At 40.3% G+C, this 22,821-nt stretch overlaps 1 protein-coding gene across 2 annotated transcripts; it reads right to left on the bottom strand.

The window, feature by feature from the left end:
• Positions 1–1,150: 1,150 nt before the first annotated feature.
• Positions 1,151–22,643, bottom strand: lrrc1 (leucine rich repeat containing 1). Of its 2 annotated transcripts, XM_030747608.1 has the most exons (14): positions 22,033–22,643; positions 14,782–14,899; positions 14,315–14,393; positions 13,198–13,287; positions 10,667–10,723; positions 10,454–10,517; positions 9,864–9,938; positions 9,507–9,651; positions 9,178–9,296; positions 6,767–6,850; positions 4,896–5,011; positions 4,263–4,432; positions 3,106–3,251; positions 1,151–2,540 (listed from the first exon to the last, which is right to left on the bottom strand). In XM_030747608.1, the coding sequence occupies exons 1-14, from the start codon at positions 22,189–22,191 to the stop codon at positions 2,382–2,384; spliced, it is 1,581 nt and encodes a 526-aa protein (XP_030603468.1). In that variant the 5' UTR covers positions 22,192–22,643; the 3' UTR covers positions 1,151–2,381. The 2 variants fall into 2 exon arrangements, with proteins under 2 accessions (XP_030603468.1, XP_030603469.1); XM_030747609.1 differs by lacking the exon at positions 10,667–10,723.
• Between the last annotated feature and the right edge of the window lie 178 nt (positions 22,644–22,821).

Genomic DNA, 22,821 nt, shown 5'->3' with positions numbered 1-22,821 from the left:
ACACAAGAAACTAAAACTTTTAAAAGAATACTTATTTGGTTTGGATTTTAATTACAGTTTGAAAATGTTAAGAATTTAAAAATTTTGTGTTATAATAATGATAGGCAATTAAATATTATGCAAATGTTATCGATGTTTATTTTGAATATGAGGCATATTTTGCATGGAAAGGAGCTGTTTTCATTGTTTGTATGTGTGTTTTGTTTTGTAGTGAGGGTATGTTGTGTGTGTGCATGAGGCACTGCCAAAATGTGAAAATGTGAAGATCCCGGGAAGAATAGCTGCTGCATTGCTGCAGCTAATGGGGATCTTAATAAAACTAAACTAAACCTGGTTTGGTGCAGCAACACAACCCCCCCAAAAAGGCCATGGTGTCATAAGTAGTGGCTGCAGACAATTGCTCTCTTATCCCTCCTGACTGATCTTTCTTTGGTTGTGCTTTTTGCTGGTGTCCTTGTCACTGCTGGTAGCTCCAGCTCAATCAGCTTACACAGGTAGACCATTTTCTCTACCCATAGCACCTCCATTCGAGTTGTCACATTTGCTGCGGCTCTCGGCACAAAGGAGACACCAGGGGGCAGGCCGTTACACGAAGACCCCCTGCTGGGGGTTGCCTTGTTGCTGCTTCTCTGGGTCACAATTTGGCACTTTAATTTGCACCAAAGCAGGTGAAAGGTGGATTCACGCTAATTTCTGCTTCCTAACGAGACAGACTGATATCCCCAAAGTTTAACTGACTGTGTGATGATCCAGCTTTCCCTTAATTTTGTTGAACTATGCATGTATATGCATTAAAGTGAAATCATGCCAGCATCAGAACAACATGCAGCACATGCAGGGTAAACAAGTCGTGCCTGCAGAGCACTACAGAAACAGCATGCAATTCTGGACAAACAGCTCAAGCATGAAAGGGCCAGGAAAGGTGTTACCACAGAATGAGAGATCCATTCTTAGCTTGCTTTGAAAATATATTATTTTTGGATAAGGATCATAAAATAAATCCCCACCAGATGCATCTCAGTTTTTTAAAATCTGACAATTAATTTCTCCCTGCCATGATAACATCAAGCCAGAAAATATATTGTAATTTAAATTAAACGGGGCAACTAATAAAATTAAAGGGACAACAAACATATTGTTTAGTGTTGCACTCATTTTATTGATCAGTGGTTAAAAAGTCATCCAAATCCCCAGGTTCACCACCTACTTGAGATCTGATTTGTGCAGTTTGATCAGAACATAATTAAAAAAAAAACACAAACATAAAACCAACACTTGAACCAATTTCCCTGGTCCACTTTTCGCAATGGGTTTAGAAACAAAATGATACAACTGTTCGTGTACCATATCGAGAACAGAATCTGAGCAAAGCTGCGAAGTGTGTTGAAAAGGAACTTCAACAACTACATTTTTAAAGGGTGCCGTCACTGTGGTACAAACCTCATCCAACTTCTATACAGTACTCTTTGTTAAAGACAAAGAAAACTTAAAGTACATCTGTTTTTTTTGGCATCTATCTGCAGAACATTGCAAAGCAGTGAAGCACAGCACATATAATAAGACAGCATCATTACGTCTGCGTCGTTATGTTGCAGATGAGTCATTAAAGTTTGATGTGCAGTACTTAAAACCAAACTAATCTATTTATTATCCAAAAAATATGGGTCTAGATGTTTCATAGATTAACAGTCCAAGGATCCAAGTCCATCCACTCATCTGAAGACAATTATATTGACTGAATAAGACATTAGTGACTGTGTTTTGTTCATTGCTTTGATTTGAACCAAAACAAAGAAAGACAAATGTACCAAGTTAGAAACAGGAAAAAAAAAAGTTTTAAAATTGTAAATGATTAAGAAATTTGCTATACATTTTATTTACATCTGAGCTGCCAAAAAGTATAAAAGTATCAATATTCACAAGAGTATGTACAATAATCCTTAATCAGTAGGTCCAAAAAAATCCTGGTTTGTTTGCCCAAAAGGTAAAAAGAAGTACTCACCCAGTGTTTTAAAAAATATATAGAACATATATATAATAATACATTTAAAAGGTTTGACCACATTATAAAGACTTATAATAGTGCAACTACTAATTTAGATTGTTAAAAAGAGCCACTTAAAAAATAAAATGTCTTTTAAAAGGAGTATCTCTGTGCAGAAAATTGCTGTGGACAGTTATTTTATAAAAAGAAAGGCACAGCGGCCCCATTAGACTGAGTGGGTTTTACACAGGACTTACAGGTTACAGGCACCCTAGGGTTTAATCACAGGAGGGGTAGGCCACACCGGGGTTCATAGGTAAAAGAGCAAAGGGGCAACTGGGTTGTGCAGGACAACACGACGACACACAGGAGGCAAAAGACATTTCTGAGGTAAAGGTCACACAGACGTGGTCACTCTGTCTGCAGCGTTATTGACCTCGTTTTTGTTGGAGTCCAGGCCTTTGGCTGCGTTCAGGTCGTTGCGGAGGTTCTCGGCTGCTTTCTTCATAGTTTTCAGCTCGCCGGGGTGAGGCGTGGCCCGCCGCAGTAGTGTTCCCTGTGTCGATGAAACAGAATCCAATTATGGGGATGTTTTTTAAAAAGAAAGAAATAAATTATATCTGCTTCAAGTGTCCTGCCCAGACGCGAAACAAAGAACAAGGTCACCTTATAACAGACTGTGATGAGAAAGTGAATTAGTCTACATGCCTAGCATTCACGATTGCTCAAAGTGATCTAATGAAATATTAAAGGTGTTCCCATTATTTTATAGTAGTTTAACAGGATTGGCAGTGCATACAAAAGGCCACAGTTCCCCAAAAAGCCACTTGGGGCAACTTCCCACATTAAAAAACACCCAAATTTCCAGCAGAAATAAACACGTTCACCTCGATATAAATGTTGGTTTTGTTCAACTGTGACTCAGAAGGCAGAGCGGGCCATCTTCTAATCATAAGTTTGGTGGTTCAATCCCCAGCTTCTCTAGTGTGCATGTCAAACTATACTTGAGCAAGATAAAATCTATGGAAACTAAGCTAACCAAGCTTGCCACTTAGATAACTTAGTACACCTCCCTTTCACCCAAAATATATAAATAAATAAATTGCAGCCTATGGTCTCACCTTATCGTCGTCTTCATCGTCATCGCCATCCCCATCTAGGAAGTGAATGACACTGGTCCTGTTCACGGCCTTGTCGTTCCACGTGTCGTCTGCAATCTCATTCACCAAGCTCTCCACAGCTCCGCAGCGGGCAAGATTATCAGAGCCTGGGGTTGTTATTAAAAACAGACAACATATTTTATAGTACTGGATTTCATGTGCACATACATAAAATTACAAGTACAAGCTGAATATACATGATGGCAAATCAAAATCAGTGTGGTCACAACTGCTTCTCTGCAATCTGCAAACACAAGAAAAGCTGTCCAGCACTAAGAAGCGAGAGAGCCTGAAACTGTCAGATCACCGTTTCAAATCCCAGCTTAGGCGCAGGCTTACAGCAACACAATCTTCCCTGCCCCCACCCTCAGCCTCACATGCCCGACTTCCTCCAGCTTTATAGCTGCATTTCTCCCACAGGAGAGACCACATGTCACAAAGTTAATGAATGAATGTGCTAATTATTTTTCCTGCAAACTAAAGTGATAAGCATATTGTAGTCCATCACAAATATTTACAGATCTGTGAGCAAATCTGTCAAAGACAGGGCAGAAAAGAATTAGTATAAATTTCTGTGTCAGGCAGCGATAGAGCCAGCCCTCGGGAGCACCTCGGCACCCAGTGGGTGAGCTTTTAATGGCCACGAGCCAGCTGCTTTTAAGCCTCTTTAGCTGTCCAATCCACCACATTTCTGAAAAACATATTCAAGAAGGGCCTCAAGGGACGAGCAAAGCCCTGATCTGTCATTGGCTCCGTGATCCCTTACAGGACCTCATAAATCGACAGATACTGCAGGAAAGGATCAGAGGACGCAGAACACACTGTGCTCCTCCGAGCAGATCATGTGATAATGTCACGAAAACCGCAGGAGACTAAATACTCTGAGATGACAGAAGAAGCGATGACAAGTATTACTCAAATGTCAAAGTCATTTCACTCTGCAAGAAGCCCTTCACTTTAAGAGACACTCATCCACCTCCATGTGTATTCATGCAAAATGTTCACATGCAAAGAAGCAACCAGTGGGGGAAAAAAAAAAAAAAGCTTTTCTCTAGAGTTACACGATTGCTCGAACCTCCCTAATGATTCTCAGGCTTCTGCTTGATGAAAAACATTACCTTTGTCTGAATCACATGGCTGTTGAGGCAGCAACACGCAGGTGAGCACCTTCTCGCCTGACTTAGGGTCCTCGTCAGTCTGAAAGGAGAGGAGTGGCTGCGACTGGTTCTCTGACAGCCATAAGGCCTTCAGTTGAAGCGTCGTCAGCGATAACGGGAGGTGGGTGAGCCTGAAAGCAAACAGGAAATAAATCACTGCCCACACAACCCCTCCCCCAATACCTCCTGGTTATTATTTCCAAAATGTACACACCGCTATGGGCACAGACTAGATTAGTAAATGTGTCACAGTTAGATGAGGTACATGGCTTTTGGTTTGTTTATGTGGAGGAGGGGAAACACTCCCCAGACACGCAGGTGAACGTGTCTGCGTGTGACTCAAGCTGCAGATATCTGCAACCTTCTTTCAAGACAAAGCTTGAAGCTATGCAGGTACAGGCAGGGAGAGAAAGTCAAAACAACCTCTGACAAACGGTGAATAACATGGTCGAAATATCAGGATGATCTTTGCGGACTAGAAGGTAAAAACCAAGAATTTTATTTATAATACAGTAACATAAAAATGAAATATAAATCATTTTTTACTAGTTATTATGGAATCTTTGCCACCAGCACGAGATCGAGTGAACGTACCGGTTCCCAGAGACGTCGAGCACATGCAGCTCTGTGGCTTGTGACAGCTCTGCCGGTATCCTCGTCAGCCTGTTCTCTCGTACGCAGAAGACGTTCAGACTGCTGCAGCCGCCAATCTAAGCAACAGGAGACACAACACGATTCAGCTGCAGGCAATTCACAGCACACAGCCTGTCAAGCCTAAAGCTTAAAGTGGTTAATCATAAGCAGACACACACACACACACACACACACTTCTCAATACAGTTCTGTCATAATATCTTCATAAATCCAATCTGAATGTACATCTGATTTCTCAACAATTCCACAACAATAAAAAGCAGGATAAATCTATTCTCAGCATTTGGTAACTGTGTCCCAGGATTAGTGGTCTTGATGGCCAACCAATTACATGTCAATATCATGTGGCAGAGTGGCCTAAAATTAGGAACAATTAGGCCTGGTAGACAGACAAAACAAAGACTTTTGTGCTAGCTGAACTCCAGCTGTGATCTGTTTATCTGCACCGACCCCTTTTCAGATGAATCTAACAAGTACAGATTCATCGTGCTAAAAGGTGCAGGTTAAGGTGCTCAACTGTACAAGTAAATATTATAGGTGCTAAATGCAAATCACACACAAGCGTAGAAGAGAAAGGTTCAAATTCACTGAGCCATGTGTCTGTCTGTGTGTCAGCAAGGTTATGCAAAAACAACCAAGCTGAATTTTGAGTGCATCTAATAACAAATCAATAGATCCAATTAAGTTTATAAAACTGGGCCAATGGTGGAGACATTTACCTTTCAAAAATCATAATCATTATTATTTTGGTCAATAAAATCATGACTTGCTATCCTTCAAAATCCCAGCACTTTTTTTTTCAACTTTTAAAGTGTATTTCAACTACAAAACTAAAAAAAACAAAAACAAAAAACAAACAATAAATGTATTAACTATCATGTCGACCAAAGGCTCTTTTTTATCTTGGCTTGACATGAACTAAATGTGCACCAGCCTGATGGGGAGTGAGTTTAGGCCTTCAGGGAGGAGTGAGATACAGTGCGAAACAAGAACATCACTACCAAACGCAATGTGGCACGATAATTATCGATCATCTTGTGTTCGTAATCGTTGGAAGCCAACATCGTAATTGAAAATAAAATTTGATTAATTGTCCAGCCCTAGCCAATGATCAAGTAGCTCAGCAAAGCTCAAATCAATGCACACGCCACAGTAACACTGTCACAGTTAGGAATGTCATGCAATGCAAAACAGTGATACCATGGATTCATCATCCAGGCCAAGTGTGCCTACTGTTATTTTTCCACAAACACTGCGGGCTTTGCATCATTTAGACACAGGGGCATTGTCCAACATTTCAAGAAGCCTTTCAGATGAAGCTTTAAACCAAGCGAGCCTTCACTTACACAGACAAGAGGTTAGAGAAGAATGTCACACACAAACACAAAGGACACAGTGAGACAGAGCTGAAACTGAACAAACCGGGAGACTGAGCAAAAAAAAGAAAATGAGGACACAACAAGCAAGAGCACTGTCAAGCCAAACGTGAATGAACCTTGGTCTGAGTTTTAATTCCCTCATTACAGTTGCAGAAATGCATTATATTACAATAATGGCAGCCTGATACAACAACATTACATCACTGTGCACAAAACAGATTCAGGTTCAGTTCCCACTCTAACCTGTGCAAACAGCGGGCAAAACCAGTAACACCAAAGTACATAAAGCCCAAGAGACACAATTCATGTCTGTGTGTCATCTACCAGCAAAGAAAGCTTCAGCTGCTTCAGTGCAGCTATAAACTTGGATAGTCAGCTCGTCAGCTCGCTCTTAAAACAAAGGCTTGTTTGGTTTGTATATAAAAAGCTTACCTCCTTAGGTAAAGACAAGAGCTGATTTCTGTCACAGTTGAGGTTGAACAGTCGCTTTAACTTTCCAATACTCCTCGGCAAACTCTGCAATAATAAACCAAAACCAAAATTAGAAGGAACATCGGTGTGTGCTTAAAAGGTTTTTAAACACATTGGAGGGTTAAAAAAAAAAAAAAAAAAAAGAAACTAAATATTTCCTTTTTTCATTACTAAGTAACTTCTCCCACCGGTCAAACGAGGCCAATAAAGCCAATCAAATCCTTCTTGTTTGGGCGGTGCTTTCATTTACTGTGCTGCCTACACTGTCATTTCATTTATCAGCACACAAAACAACCACAAAATAGGCAGACTGGTCAGTGGTGATGTTTGCACTGCTTTCTGTTGCACTGTTTGCCACCACTGCGTGTCAGTGTGCGCATCCTGAGAAACCTAACCCGAATTATTTAGTCCAAGTCCCGGGTGTCCTCAGCAAGAAAATGTTTCTTTTTAAATTCTAGGAAATCTAGGTTGTACTAATATTTTTAGAATAAAAAGAATGACTGCACATTTATTTTTATTTTACTATTTTTATTACCCTGCCTCTGGAAGGCGGAGCAGGGTATTGTTTTTGGTTTGCTTGTCTGTCTGTTAACAATATTAAAGCAAAACTACCAGTTTTAGCAAATTTGCACAAAAGATGGCCGGTGACCCCCAGATGACCTGATTACATTTTTGCCATAATTGGCTCAAAGTTAGAGGTCGCATCCATCCATCCATTCAAATTAATTCAAATTAATGCCACAGATTCATATACTAAACATTTTGAATGAGTTCGTTCTTACCATAATAATGCCAATCACAGAAGGTGACAGTATTCTCAGTAGTTTATTTTTATTATGATTTTAGCATTTCTTATTCCTGGCTCTTACTTAGCCATTTGCAAGTGACTGAGGCTCATATGCACCCCATTAAAGATCTGCTGACCTCGTAATTATGTGTTGTAGAAGTGCCTCCAGGGCATTTGTGCAACCTAAATATTCTACTGCACTGGCAACAGAAAGCATCTTTTCATGCTTAAATTTGGTTTAAAGGTTTGCAGACTACTTAAATTTAACATGGGAAACTCCATTTACATTCCATTAATATTCATAAAATGAAAATTATTTTAGATAAACTTTTTAAACCTTGGAAAATTATGGGTGTGGACAGTAGAACCTACGTGTTATCTTAGTGATTTGGTGTTTGGAGAGTAACATGTTTGTGAGACGGGCAAAGCTCAATTCAGCTAAAACGTCTGCTGGGGCGGGGTTTGTTGTGCCTGACAACACTTGTTGCTGTATCATGTGACCATCATGTGATCTACTGCTGATTTCACAATGGATGTCTTCTCGTGCCCTGCACATAAACACAGCTAAGAAAAACAAATAAAGGATGTTACAGACTAACCAACCACTTTGTTAGGTGCATCTGTTCAACTGTTCATTAACGCAAATACCTAACCAGCCAATCACACAGCAGCAACTCAATGCATTTACGCATGTAGACATGGTCAAGACGACCTGTTGAAGTTCAAACCGAGCATCAGAATGGGGATGAACGGTGATTTGAGTGACTTTATACGTGGCATGGTTGTTGGTGTCAGATGGATTGGTCTGATGATCTGCTGGGATTTTTCCATACATCCATCTCAGAGAATGGATGGTTTACAGAGAATGGTTCAGTAAAGAGAAAATATCCAGCGAGCAGCAGTTCTCTGAGTGAAAATGCCTTGTTCATGTCCGAGGTCAGAGGAGAATGCCCTACTTTAGGAAGGCAACACTAACTCAAATAACTACTCATTACAACCAAGGCACGCAGAAGAGCATCTCTGAGCACACAATACGTTGAACCTCAAAGCACATGGGCTATAGCAGTAGAAGACACTGGCTGCCACTCCTGTCTAAAAACTGGAAACTGAGGCTTCAATTTGGGGAAAAAAAGAACACGAGAACATGGATCCATCCTGCCTTGTTCAGGCTGGTTCAGGCTAGCGGCGTAATGGTGTGGCGGATATTTTTTGGTACGCTATGAGCCTCTTAGTACCGATCGAGCACTGTTTAGGTGCCACAGAGTAGATAAGTTCACTTTTCTCAAATAGCCTCCACAATCTGTAGATCTCAATCCAATACAGCCTCTTTGGGTTGCGGTGGAACAGCAGATTGGCATCATGGATGTGCAGCTGACAAATCTGCAGCAACTGCATGAAGCTACCATGTCAATATGGCCCACACTCCTCAGGAATGTTTCCAGCACCTTGCTGAATCCATGCCACAAAGAATTAAGACTGAAGGCAAAAGGGAGTCCAACCCAGTACTAATAAGATGTAACTTTTTTTAAAGCTCATTTCTGTAAAATAACTGTAAACATGAAGTTGAAAAAGAAACCAAACAAACCTGTAGCTGGTTTTCTGTGAGCACAAGTTCAGTAAGACTTTCACAGCTGCCAATACTCTCTGGAAGTTGTGATAGTCGATTCTGATCAACTTTCAGTATAGAAAGTTTTCGTAGTTTTCCTGCAGAGAAAGAAAATATATAAATATCTATAACATAAACACTGTAAGCACTGATACGCAGTCTACTGAGGCATTTTACAAAATGCCGCATATTATACCTTTAAAAAAAAAAAAAAAAAAACATCAGACACCAAAGAATATGTTTCAGTGTTATAAATACAGATTGATACATAAGATGCTAATAAAGAGGCAGCAAATTCACATGCATACCAATGCTTTCTGGTAGAGATTCAATATTGTTCTGAGACACTAGCAAGTCAGTGAGTGAAACCAGGCCTCCCAACTCCTCTGGAAGCCGCTCCAGTTTGTTTTCTGACACATCCAGACACAACAGGCTTTTAATGTTGCCCAGCTCCTACAGTTCAGAGCAAACATGTATGTTAAAAGTAATATAACAGCAAACAGGAGTAGAAACAGAGACAATTGGTTTCAAAACTGCATTTTCCAATTGATCACTGTACACTGCACTAAACCACATATGTATAACAACATGCCAATGACTGTGGTATTATAATTAGCAGATAGGCACTAACAGACTGTAAAACAGAAAATGCATGATTAGCTTACTGCAGGTATTTCTGTCAAGTGGTTCCCATCCAGCCACAAGTCCTTCAAGCTGACAAGATGGCCTATTGACTCAGGCTACGTGGGAGGAAGAAATGCAGGAACCATAAGAGTGTGAGCCAGGAAAATATAAAAGAGAAAGAGACAAAAGCACAAAGCAGAAAAACTCAGTCACTTGCTTTAAACTGACAAAAGCTTCCCTCCAATGCAGCGCTGCTTTCTTCAATATGACTGCTGTGTAACCTGTTGTGCTACTTTTTGGCATGAAAGCCAAGAGTCAATTCAAATTTTGATCATACACAATTTCTATTCATTTATATAAACACTTCTCTACTAGACAATTCTTGGCAGCCTAACCTTGCTCGATCTGCCAGTACCTCATTCACCACAGGAGTTAACCTCCTCACATAAGATTACAACATAAAACCAAGGCTCAAAACAGATGGCCATCCTCCCAACTGCACGATAAGAGGTGAAAGCGGTTCTCGAGGGACGCTAATCTTACTTGGACATGACGAGAACAAGGAAGAGAGAGAAAAGGGTTTTTTTTCTGGCTTTCAAGCATCAGACAGAAAAAAAAAAAAGCAACTCACCAAACTGTACAGTTCATTATTGCCTAGGTCAAGTTCTTCAAGTCTATGAAGCTGAGAAAGTGACCTGTGGGTGACACGTGCAAGACAATTTAAAAAAATAGGAAAAAAAATTGAAAAATACTTCAATTTATATATATATATATATATATATATATATATATATATATATATATATATATATATATATATACACACAAAATATTGACTACTCACTCTGGTAAGAATGTCAATACATTTTCTCTGAGTTCTAGTGATACCAAATTGGCGAGGCTGCAATGACAGACAGAAAGAAAGGATGATTATATGTTTCCATGTGTGTGTTTGTGAAACAAAGAGTTTAAATGTCAGCTAAAAATGGTCATAGGCCATCTCTTTGAAATCAGATATCTGAACTCAGGAAGTAGTTTGGAGGCGTGTCCATCTTATCGATGCTGCAAAATTGAGGCAGCATAAACAACGTCTGCATTCTTTAAATGTAGAGCTAAAATGTTTGAAGAGGCATCACAGACCAAAGTGCAGGATTACCTTCCAGCAGCGATGCTGTTCCACGCCTTCCTGCTGTACATGTACCCAGCTGATACAGGATTTTTATAACGGCAGTCGACTAGAACAGTACAAAGTCTATGTTGTTTAACAGACGTTAGGTCAGACTTCACGTGTTATTAGTGATGGACCAGGAAGCCAACACCTTTTACAGCATGTCCTTGATCCAAACACTGAGCTGATACGCCTTGCACATAAGTAAATAAATGAATTTCTGCAGAGCTCTTACACTGCTGCTAGTTTCCATTAATCTTGCTTCCAGCACAGCAGCTCAGTAAAGTCAGAGATTAAGAGACAAAACTAAATCTTCCCAATTCCAGCATCCTGTGTCCGAGATTTGGTTTTACTGACCAGCTAAATGATGAAACTCACCACCTTGCTGCTTAGAGTCTCTGATTCCTGCACATGCCATTTCACGTCAGCAAACACTCCCATCTCAGAAGATAAACCACTGATGCCGTGTAACCCCTTGGACATTTATCTTATCTACTCCCAAAAACCCATGGCATCCTGTTCCAGCTGCGTTATGGTTTTCATTACCTTCTCCCTTTGACAGGGAGCAGGCCTTAAGCCACTGTGTTAAGCAAGATAAAATATGGGACATATGTGGGGAACATGCCGTACCATGAGGCGCGTGGGGGGGGGGTATTATTTTGTGCAATCAAAATAATAAAAATCAGCCATATACTCAGTCTCATATCATAGTAAACAACATGATAATATGAAAAGCAACTATCTGCTTGGTCTGCACAGAAGAGTCTGAAGATTATGGTGGCTTTCAAGTAGGCAGACCACAAATGAGAATTATTATTATTAATAATATTTCCAAGACAACACTGGAAATCAAAAAATAAAGTGTAAGTCACTCACTTTTGTACCACGGTCTTAAAGCTCTTAAAGGTTAAGTTTTCATGCTTGCTTAAAGTTTTTATGGGAAGTATAATAATTAACAGCATTAAGAAACCACAGCGCCACCTGAAATTTGCTCAGCACATTCTTGGCCTGTGACCATAAGAATAAGCAAAGACTTTCTGTAATCAAACAGTAAAGCTTCAACATTAGTTTTTTTTTTTTTGTTTTTTTTTTAAGCGCCTGATTAAGAAGCAAAACAAAACCTGGCAGAGAGCTGTGCCTGAGAAAAATAGTCAAACAATCCTATTAGTTTTTCACACATCTGGAAAAATCATGACCCTTTAAATCCGCCCCTGTGAGGACTTGAGTTCAGTTTACCTTTAAATTACAAACCTCTACTAAAACATCCCCTGAGGCACTTTGACCCAAAAGCAAATAGTTTTGTTATTAAATTCAATTAGAACTGATCTCAACATTTAAAGAGAGACCCCATAGAGCTAAGAATGTTGGCAGGCTTTAACTACTCTGGATTATATGCCACCTCAAAACAAGCATTTTTAACTTTTATGAACAAAGACAGCGCAGCCAGGCAGAGGACACTGACTGATGAGAATAAGGAGTAATGTGATTGGTATGCTCGCCTGTGAGATACGTGAGATGTAGGAGATTCTGAAGAAGAAGAAGAAATGATGGTAAGAGGAGATAATAGAAATGAATCATGCTCTGACTGCATTTACTGCGTAGCTTTTGAACAGTGGGCGGTACACTAATGATCTGGGAGCGTCACAGATTTTTGAAACACTTTTCAGGAGGATCATATTGTATGTTAATTGGCTGTGTGGGAGGACTCACCATGTTCAACCCAGCCAATCTGCCACTAGACAAAGACCCTCACACTGAGAAGAGGCACCCTAAAAGAATACTTTGAGCTTTTGTGTATTTTAAAGGAAAAATGTTGCTGCTTATGTGAAGTGTTTTGTTTGAGCGGAGTAAGAGACAAACCACATCATGGACCAGCTCAAATGACAGGAATATGTGCCTTTCCTCACACTAATTACCAAATTCTTTTCTAGCAAGATCGCAAAGACTGAAGCAAGGTATGAGAAATGCAGAGGAAGCCAGGTGAGATTTTATCAGACACAAATCACCCTTAAACCGGATAAACTTCAGTCTGTGAGTGCCTCAAGAGTCTCCAGAGCAAACCATTAGCAGGCTTAGAAAGACTCAGGTTCATCTTTAGCACTGTATGTTTACCATTAGACATTTCAGGGTAAGATATAATACTTTAACATACATGCATACATACTTTTGCTTGCAAAAGTGAGCCACACTTGTGATGAATTACTTACTTTCCGATGTTTTCTGGAAGAATTTGCAATGAAATATCATTGATGGAAAGGCAGGTTAGATTCCGCAGCTCCGTAAAGCTTTCAGGTAACCTGGATGAACAACCGAGACGTCGCAGAGTGAACCCAAAAGAATTCACAGAGTATAATTTGATCCAAACATTCTCAGGCTTTCAGACAGTATTTTTAGCATCAACACACCAGATAAATAATGCAGCAGCAATTTACAGCTGGACGGGAAAAAAAGGGACTTTGATCAGATGCCCTTGTTGTTGTTATCTGTGCTGGTTGCGTATCATCTTTGCTCTCCTTTTCATTAAAAAGAAGTCTATATGTGACCTTAAGATCAGGTTTTTCCATGTGTGTGTCTCTCCTCCAAAAATGCACCTGCCACACAAGCCAAAAAGACAACTGCCCCTCTGACTCTTCTCAACGTTTTACTTTAAAGACCCATTTTGTGCATTTCAGAAGTGAGTCTTAAAAAGTTACTGACCATCACCCTCTGCTGATAGCACGTGAACCCATCCACACACTACCTCACTTATGTATGGAGCCACATGCATATTAAAATGTTCTAATAGCAGTTTGGGCTTGTATTGCTTATGACTGATAGGCAAATGATGTCACACTCCCATGAAGCCACAGTCATCACGGGAGTGTCACTATTAACCTGCTACAGCAGGGCTGATGTAAGAGTTAAAATGAGGTTACTACTCATTTTAATAGCGCTCTCTCTGCGTGTGTGTGTGTGTGTGTGTGTGTATGTCTGCGCGTAAGCTCGTGTGTACTTGAAAAGTATTGAACACCAAAGCCTTTGTAACACTGGTCACTGTTACTTCCTAAACTCTATACTGTAAACCAGTGTGGCTTTGCCCCTGCTGAGGTGCAAATTAAATGTAATCTCACCCACACAAGGAAAAGCAGAGTATGGGAAATTTGCAATCTGTCAGGTATATAAATATTACTAATGGCAAAGCATAACAGCAGAGAGGTTAAACAGCAAACACTGAAGATAATACAAATAAAAGCATAACGATTGAAAAACTTTAAGCACAGACTATTATCAAAGTATTAAATATAATCACAGGTAATGTTCTTTTTAATTAAATCATCTTCTTACTTTGTTAATGGATTTCCACTGAAATCGGCCACTTGGAGGGCTTTGCAGTATGAGATGCTCTCTGGAATGCCCAAAATATCTAAACAAGAGAAAAGAGGTTGGTTAAGAAAGTCCTGAATAACTGCAGTCTGGTCTTAAAATGTGGCAATTTAAATAAATAAACAACAAAATGAAGAGCAAATAAGTGATAAACAACAACAACAACAAAAAAAAACACATCAACAGTGTCAAATTATTTGTAGAAATAAGCTGTTTTAATATCCAGTGACAAGTTTACTAATCTTCACGTTTGTTGCATTAGTTTCAGTTAATGGCAATTAAATGTGTGCGTGATTCATTTTCTGTTCCTCTGCTAACGTGTAAAAACCTGTTTCCAGCAGTGAGGTATGAAATACCCACAAACAAGGTTAGATATGTTGTTATATTGTGGTCTAGTCATGCGTTATACCGCTGTTTTCTCTGCTTACCATTTCGAGACACATCCAGTTCTACCAGTTGCATAAAGTTGGCTATTTCAGGTGGAAGCATCTGGATCTCATTGTCACTCAGGCCAAGTTTTCTAAGTTTCACCAGCTGGAAAAATGGCTGAAAGACAGAAAGACGGAGAGGAAATTTTTTAGCTTTATTAATAAGCTTCAAGATATTTAAGATTTTAACAGGTCGCTTCAAATTACACAAGCTGGTTACAGTTTCATTTTTGTATCACTTCTCTGGATGGCACTGGATAACAAAAACACTCTCAGAGCTTTTTATTTTGGAAAAGTCGCTATTTTTTTCACAATAAACTCGATGTGCTTTATATTGGAAGGTAAACACCCTAAAATATTATAGAGTAAACCCCAACAATCAGATGATCTCCTGTGAGCAGGCACCAGGTGACTGTGGAAAGGAAAAACTCCCTTTTAACAGGAAGAGACCTCCAGCAGAACCAGACTCAGCAAACAGGAGTCTTATATTCCCACTATAAACAACAAGCACTTCTCTGCATCTTGAAACATTTTAGGACATAGAGAAGCCTGTCATGATTAATATATGGCTGCTCTCAACAGATGACAGACAAGTATACAGGTCTCTGTCACAGTGGTGTCGCAGCTGGTAAAGTTTACAGTTTATACGGGTGTAAAATGAAATGAAGAAAAGCTAAACAAATAAACAAATGTAGCTGCTTTGGTTCCTGGACTTGTTACGGTGGTTCACTGTCCGGGTTTACTGGGACCAGGAACAGAGCCAGTGATGATGTTATCAGCTACCTGTGTTTTTCTTCTGTGAGTTTTTAATGAATGTCTGTTCCACGTTGAAATGTTCATCCATTAAAATGCAGTCATTAATTGCTGCGGAACAGCATTTTAAAATTTATATTAGATCTAAAATTTAAGTTTGTCCCTCAACATCTTTTCCACTGCAAATCACTGATGTCACAGGTTTACAAACTCTGGGTTATCAGTCTGATCCATACTTTTATATTCAGATGATGTAACCTGCATTCTGTCACTGTCAGGTTGCAGCTGAGAAATTTAAAAAAGATTGAATATAAAATTTGGCAGGATTACAGTTTTATCTATATTAATAATGGAACATGATGAATTATATAACCCTTTTCCCTGTTTTTTAAAGATAAACGCTGCAGTTCCCACTGACACGCAGTCATATCTGCAGTTTAACAGAAGTAAAATGGAGGCTCTGATGTTTATTTACCTGTTACAATAATAATTTCCTAACACATGTTTAACTCAAGGTGATCATACTCAGAGCAGACTGTGATTTTCTGAGCTCAGAGGCCATAAAATTAGTGTTCAGGGTCAGACTCTGGGTTTGTAAAACCTGATTTCTGGAGCAGGCTTTTCTGCAGATGTTTACTGAAACTTGGTAACACTGATTACATTAAAAAATTAAAAAATAGGAATGACAGAGTAGATATTTGTTCTCTATAAGCCGCTCGACTTTTTATTGTGCCCTTCTCGCCACGCATTTGGATGTGAGGTCAAGAAACAAAGATCAGGACTGAACATTTATTTATAAGGCAAAATCAATTATCACAAGCACATACTTTACACTCGTAGCAAGAATAGGCAGAGCCTTGCATTTGTGGTGGTAAAGCAGACTGCCAACAATACTGCATCAGGTTCTCTTAATGTTTTGGCATGAACTGAATCACTCGTGATTTTTCCCCTCTTGGTTTGGCTAGTTACAATGTGTGCCAAGAGGCCAGGAGGGTTCATCCAGTTCTCACATATCATTTAAATCAACCAGTCACATCTTCTCTTTTGAGCTGCATGTCCAGGTTGTTCCAAACACGTACTGTACCTTGAACCTTGATATAAAAATGTCTCACATTTGTAATCCACTGGAAACTACACAAATTCAAGCTGCAGCAGATTTCCACGACAATTTTTTTAGATACTCGCTTCTTTGACAATTTTTTTTAGGGGATCATTTCTCTCATTTAAAGGTGAAACTCTGCAGGCTGTGGGGAAAAATGTGTCTTTACTGTTTAGAGGAAACTAGACAGTTGTTCCCTTTTGTCTGCCTGGCACACAGACAATGCCTGCAGCTTATTATGACCAAGTTAGATTCACCTTTTCAGCTCATTACCAGCTTTAATGATTTCTGACTAATATTTTTTAAAAATGTGCCACTTCCTCAATATGGAACAACACCACCTTCAAACTGTATTATAGTTGTTTTCTATGCAGATAAGGAATATAAAAATCTATAACCACAGGCAGCACATAATACAATAACAGTGCTATTGAGCTGCCAAATCAACAGCAGATCTGATCTTAGTTAGTGTCAGCGAGGTGTAAATGTGTTGCTCATTATCCACAGACCAAATCCAGATACAGATCACACTGTAATAATGCGTGCACAATAAATAAGACCCACGAGTGCAAAAGTCAAACTCCACCCTGTTGCAAAATGCACGTCATTCCAAGCTCTTAAGGACACCTAAACACCTCTTAATCTGGCTTTTCATTAAGCAAACAATGCTGATGTGTAATGTATGTCTGAGCTTTTGCATCCTAAACACGTTCATTTCACTTTCACTAAAAACACATTTTTGGGTGCAGTGTTGTTCTGCTGAGCCAGTCTCCCAATCACAAGTGGGCACCTGGAGATTTGTCTGTTAGTGGCGGCTAGGACTTGTTTCCATCCAGGAAATTTAACCGAAAGTTTAGCATATGTGGGAAATTTGTTTTTGAACTTGATTATAGCCATGCATTTCTCCCTATCAGACTTCCTCCTATGTCACTCCTTTATGACACAGCAATCAACACTGGAAGGACACACGGGTTCAGTGTCAAGGATTCAGAACTTGCTGCTAAAGACAAAACAAAGCCAGTTTCATTCAAATGCTTTTAACAATAAAGACAATCAGAGTTAACAGACAGCGATGCAAAGCTGGTGCTGTTTCCACCTTTATGGTTTCATAAGGGCGACAGGCCCTGCGAGTCCTGCATTAACTGAAACAGTGACAGCAAACCTGTTCTTCCTGTTCAGCGTCCCGCCCCAAAACAATCACCCATGTATGAAACACAAAAACCAAAACAAGGCAAGTCAAGAAAACATTAACCACTTCCCTGAAGCCTGACCCAATGTTTAAATCCCCGAGTTCACCTTCAGCGCCGCTTGCTAGAACACAAGCGGCAGCCCGAGGAGGTTTTGTGGGAAATGACTGGGAGCAGGGAACATGATCGTGCAATTACTTTACAGTTCCTTTGTTTACTTTAAGTAGATACAAGCAACAGACTGCATTAAAGTGACTTAACTAAGAAAAGCTGACTGACTGCCAGGCCCAATCCTATAAACATAGAAGCTTAAGTAAAAGACATCAGTGTCAAATGTTTTGTGGAGTCTAATTCACTGCACTGTAAGCTATAGTATTATATAACGCAGCATAGGCGAGAGTTAAAACCGTCTCAACCACATGTCAGACAGCCAGCAACTGCACTACCTTTATGTAGTAGATCGCAGGATACTCAGAGCACCACTTTCTTTACCACTTAACTCAGCTTGTAAACCCTGCAGCTTCCTGTCTCAGACCGGATATTGCTTCTTCCTTCCATCACCGCAGTCACTTGTCTCTATTTTTCAAACCGTCTAGATGAACGCGCCGCAGCAGGTCTCCAAAAGGTTACTGAGGCCTAAACTAGGGCTGCGACTTATTTTCACTGTCACTTAATGTGCAGATTACTTTCAGCTCTAATTTTTTTTCCACAAAGCGAGGTATCGTAACCGATTCACAACAATCAAAAACAAGAACCATTTTTCATTTTTGATTGGTTGATTGATCAATGTGCTTTCATTTATTGTATTACTTGAACGGTAGCCTCAAAGTCAGTAAATAGTTTGGCTTTTCCTGGACGTGTCCTTGCAGGTTAATTTTCGCTTATCAAGACAGCGTTATTCTCAGCCTGCTTGTAAAGCTGTAAAATAGTTATTTTAAGGCTGGATAGGCCACTCTTATCCTTAGTGCCATTAAACTTCCTATTGACTGCGACTGAATGTTTTTACGGAAAATTTTATAGATTTTAATAAACTTTTTTCACATTATTCTTGATATTTTATGTGTTACTGTGTCTTGGTTACACCGCTGTGTTTTTTTTTTTTTTTTAAAGCGTGATCAAGAATGTTTTTTAAAACTGATTTATTGACAAGGAGCAACTGGAGAAGGCCTTGCTCAATGAAAATAAACAGCTCATTTTAAAAACTGGCACCTACTTGATCAACTGACTGACTACTGCACATCTTTACTTACTTTACATTGCAGATGAAGGAGCTCTGACTAAGTGAGCTGCACACAGACAATAAAACACTCAAATATATTGAAGTCCCCATTCCCTCTGTGTATTACAGTTTCACTGGAGCTCAGGACACTGGAAACTGCATTCATTTTTAAACTGGATGAACAGGTAAGCGCATTTCAACAGCCAGCTAGTCTTGCATTCCTATTCTTCCCTTGCAGGCAGTTTCTTCATTGGAGTGCTGTTCACCAGCCACACCGATGTGTGTTACTGTAAGGGCCAGCTTCTCAAAGGGAACTCTGAATAAACAGACTCACAAGTTACAGTTTGTCACGCTAGTCCTCTGCCTTAGCAACAAATAACACACGAAACAAACCAAGAAAAGCGAAACAGGGCCTAATAACCATTAATGTACTCATACAAACCCACACTTCAAGTCTGCTTGACTTGGTCAGCTGATCTGTCTTGTAAAACTATGAAACCAACTTGCCCCATCTTGTCACAGTAAAAGCACACCTCTGCCGTTTTATCTTGCCATTAAAACTGCCTCGTGCATGTTTTTATCTGCCTGCTGCTGAAAACGATCGACTTGAAATATGTTACTGTTAAGGCTTTGTTATGCCACTGTCAATACAATGATAACGTTAGGGCCCTGCGTGCGTTCAGTTAGCCGCCTCCAAGGCAAATGCGATGAGGCCGCGCGGTGCGTAATGAAGTGGACGGATGAAACAGTTTATCCAGTCGGACGTTTCTTGGGTTCACTCAGGAAGCATCGATGACATCAGTTACATGTCAAAGAGCACAATAAACCCATTCCCTTACCGCCACACAAATAATGCAACCCCTCTATTCTCTAAACATGCTTGAATATTTGTGATCTGAGTGTGGAAACTGCTTGAATATGTGTGAGCCATCACAATCAGATTACACCTGCTAATCGCATCCTGCCTGGTGCAAATATCGAGTCTGTCGTGTGTTTTGTGGGTTCGTTTATGGTTTTATCAGTGTGTACTTCACAATTCAGGTCATTGATTCATTATGACTTCATTAGAAAACACTAGCACATACAATTGCTCTAGTGAAGCAACAACAAAACACATAATGCCGTCTTTGTTTCCAGACAGAATACCTGTTCCTGTGCTTTTCTTCGATGGACAAAGTAAGCAGTGTGACACAGCCATGGGAGGTTGCTCACATTATCTCTGTTCCATCACATTTCTATGCTCATGCCAGGCCCAAAAATGTTCTATCAGTGGTCTTTTCTTTTCCTCTGTGGCCTTCTGTAAACTGTATGTCCTGTTTAGATAACACTCAAATCATCGGCTTTAAAATGGCTAAATCTCAATTTTTCAGTGCAAGAAAGAGAGGCAGCACACAAAAAGTGTCCTTCAGGCCAACCAGCGCTTTTCATTTGACCCACCGTGACTTCAGAAAGGTTTTTCGCTTGTCAGGAACAGCTGTAAACCCAATGAATTACTACCCCTTGCTTTTGAAGTTTACAGCATGAATGGGTAACAATTTCTCCAGCTTAAAAAACACCCAGTTTTTCTGCAAACTAATAGAATAGAATATGAATGTCAGGCCAGACAGACCGTTCATGCTCTTGGGGGAAAAAACACGCAAATCCTTTGAGAGGTAATCCAGACTGCTAGGGTCACAAGTAAGAAGACTGGGATTGTGTATCCCCACTTCACCGAGCCTGGAAGTCACACTGAGCAGCTTGTAATCATCCTACATGGTTTCTATTAAATAAAAATCGAACCGCTGTGAGGACTACTTTAACATTTGAGTGATTAACATGTGGAAGGAGGACCGCTTTGTGGATGGATGGTGCTGACATGATTATTTTGCAATCAAGCCTACTTTTTTTTTTTAATTATTATTTTGACAAGCAATTTGACAGCATCTCATGGAGCTCTGGCAAACTGTGATATCATGAAGCAATGTGACAGATTGGTATCAGCATCAGACACAGCATCAGCCACGATGTGGCCAATCCATAACAAAAAATTGCCATTTTCATTATTAAATTCACTGTCTGTCATTTTAGTTCGACCTGCATAAAAATGATGAGCACAAGGTTTAAATGTGGAGAAAAAAAAAAAAGCATCACTAGATGATATGTGAAGGTATGCTGTAAGTGGTGGTATCAGACATACCTACAACAATTCACTGTAATCATTGTAGTCTCTCTAGACTAGAAGTCATAGACAGTACAATACCCCTTTTACAATGACGATGGTCCAGTTTATCTGCCGTCTACTCCTGGTTTTATTACAAGCTACTTTATTGCCAAAGACAGGAAATTATAATCTCCTTGCTGGAATTTTTAGAGAATTTTTATTGCTTTTATCAGCAGGCAAAGCTGCTTTTTTTTACCAGCCTATATCCAAGGCCATTAATGAACCTTCAGAGTGAAACAGCTGTCTCATTTAAAGCAGTGAATACCTCCTCCTGCTTGGCAGCCCTATCCACATTACTGATGATTTCTCTTAAGTCCAATCTTACATCCATACCATGGATAAACATCACTCTGGAGCAGCATTACTTTTAGATAATCAGTGCTGTTTAACTCTCATTTCTGGGGGGGAAATATATAAGTAATGTTATCTGCATTTATGACACGCAGAAAGCGGCTATATGTAAAGAGAAAGCACAAAAACAAAAGGCATTTATGACCTCATCACCTACCCAAACAGGTTCCGCATTCAGGTATAGTATCTGTGCTATACAGTATGTGATGAATGTCTGACACCTGTGATTCAAACATAAGTTTTTCATGATCAAAATCGAGATTCTGGGTCAGACTTTCAGCTAGCCTGTGATGCGAGGTGCAGCTCTGGGGTAGTTTCCTCCTACAAAGTGCTTCCCTTTGCTGATTGTGTAATTTTCGTCCCACCACACTTTCACGGGATGCCAGATCAGCTCAGTTACCTGCCATTTAATTCATTAGGCGGAAGCTGCTTTTCTGCTTACCTTGGGCAAGTCTCGGAGTTGGTTGGCATCCAGCAACAGCTCCTCCAAACTCCGTCCGTAGCGGTAAATCTCATCGGGCACATAGAGTAGGGAGCAGTGGCGTTTATCGATCGTCTCAACATGACGGTTGCACCGCCACAGGGGTATACAGTGAAACATCACGGGGGGAGGTGGAAATAAATCTCGTACCCGTGCGATAAACAAACAGCGGGGAGGAGGAGGAGGATGCAACAGATTGCTATGGCGGGACAGCCACCGTCAAACACAAGCGAGGCGAAACTCACGGGCAAGAAAACGCCGAAACTCCCGCTGCAAGTCAGTCGCTGTAACGTTACCGAGCTAACGTTCCTGAGGTCGCGATGAACATGGGTACTACTCCCCGTCGTAGGCTCACTTTGTAGTTTACAGGCACCTGTTTTTTCTCTCCACTCGGTTCCTCGTCTCACGTCCGCCCCCTCTGAAGCGTTAAACACACGGGCTACATCTCAATGTAAAGGAGGGTGGCGTTCTGGTGTGGGTTTGCTTTTTTTCTCTCTCGTCTAGTCCCGGAGTTAATTTCCTCTCCCGTCCAGTTTCTGACCCGGAAAATTCACTCCCTCATTCCAATCCTACGTCATCATTCCAGGCTGCTCCTCCCTCCCGGTCCCTCCTCTGGATAGTCCCGTCCCGCACGGGGCCGCCATGATAGGGCACAGAGGACTGCCAGCAGCCCGGGGCGGGGGAAGGGCACATCGAGGGAGGGGGGGATGACACCCACAATGCAAAGCCCGGACCTCAAGTATGTATTTA

Source organism: Archocentrus centrarchus, chromosome 15 (assembly GCF_007364275.1).
Source record: "Archocentrus centrarchus isolate MPI-CPG fArcCen1 chromosome 15, fArcCen1, whole genome shotgun sequence".
Lineage (NCBI taxonomy): Eukaryota > Metazoa > Chordata > Actinopteri > Cichliformes > Cichlidae > Archocentrus > Archocentrus centrarchus.
Note: the sequence above shows the minus strand (reverse complement) of the source record. Positions and strands in the feature narration are given on the sequence as shown.

Bases quoted from the DNA above. Each gene is read 5' to 3' on its own strand.
- lrrc1 (XM_030747608.1), bottom strand. From the start codon at position 22,191: ATGTTTCACTGTATACCCCTGTGGCGGTGCAACCGTCATGTTGAGACG. The intron at 10,724-13,197 runs GTAAGTAATTCA...CTGTCATTGCAG, and splicing joins CTTCCAGAAAACATCGGAAA to CCTCGCCAATTTGGTATCAC. The intron at 6,851-9,177 runs GTTTGTTTGGTT...TTATTATTGCAG, and splicing joins TCACAGAAAACCAGCTACAG to AGTTTGCCGAGGAGTATTGG.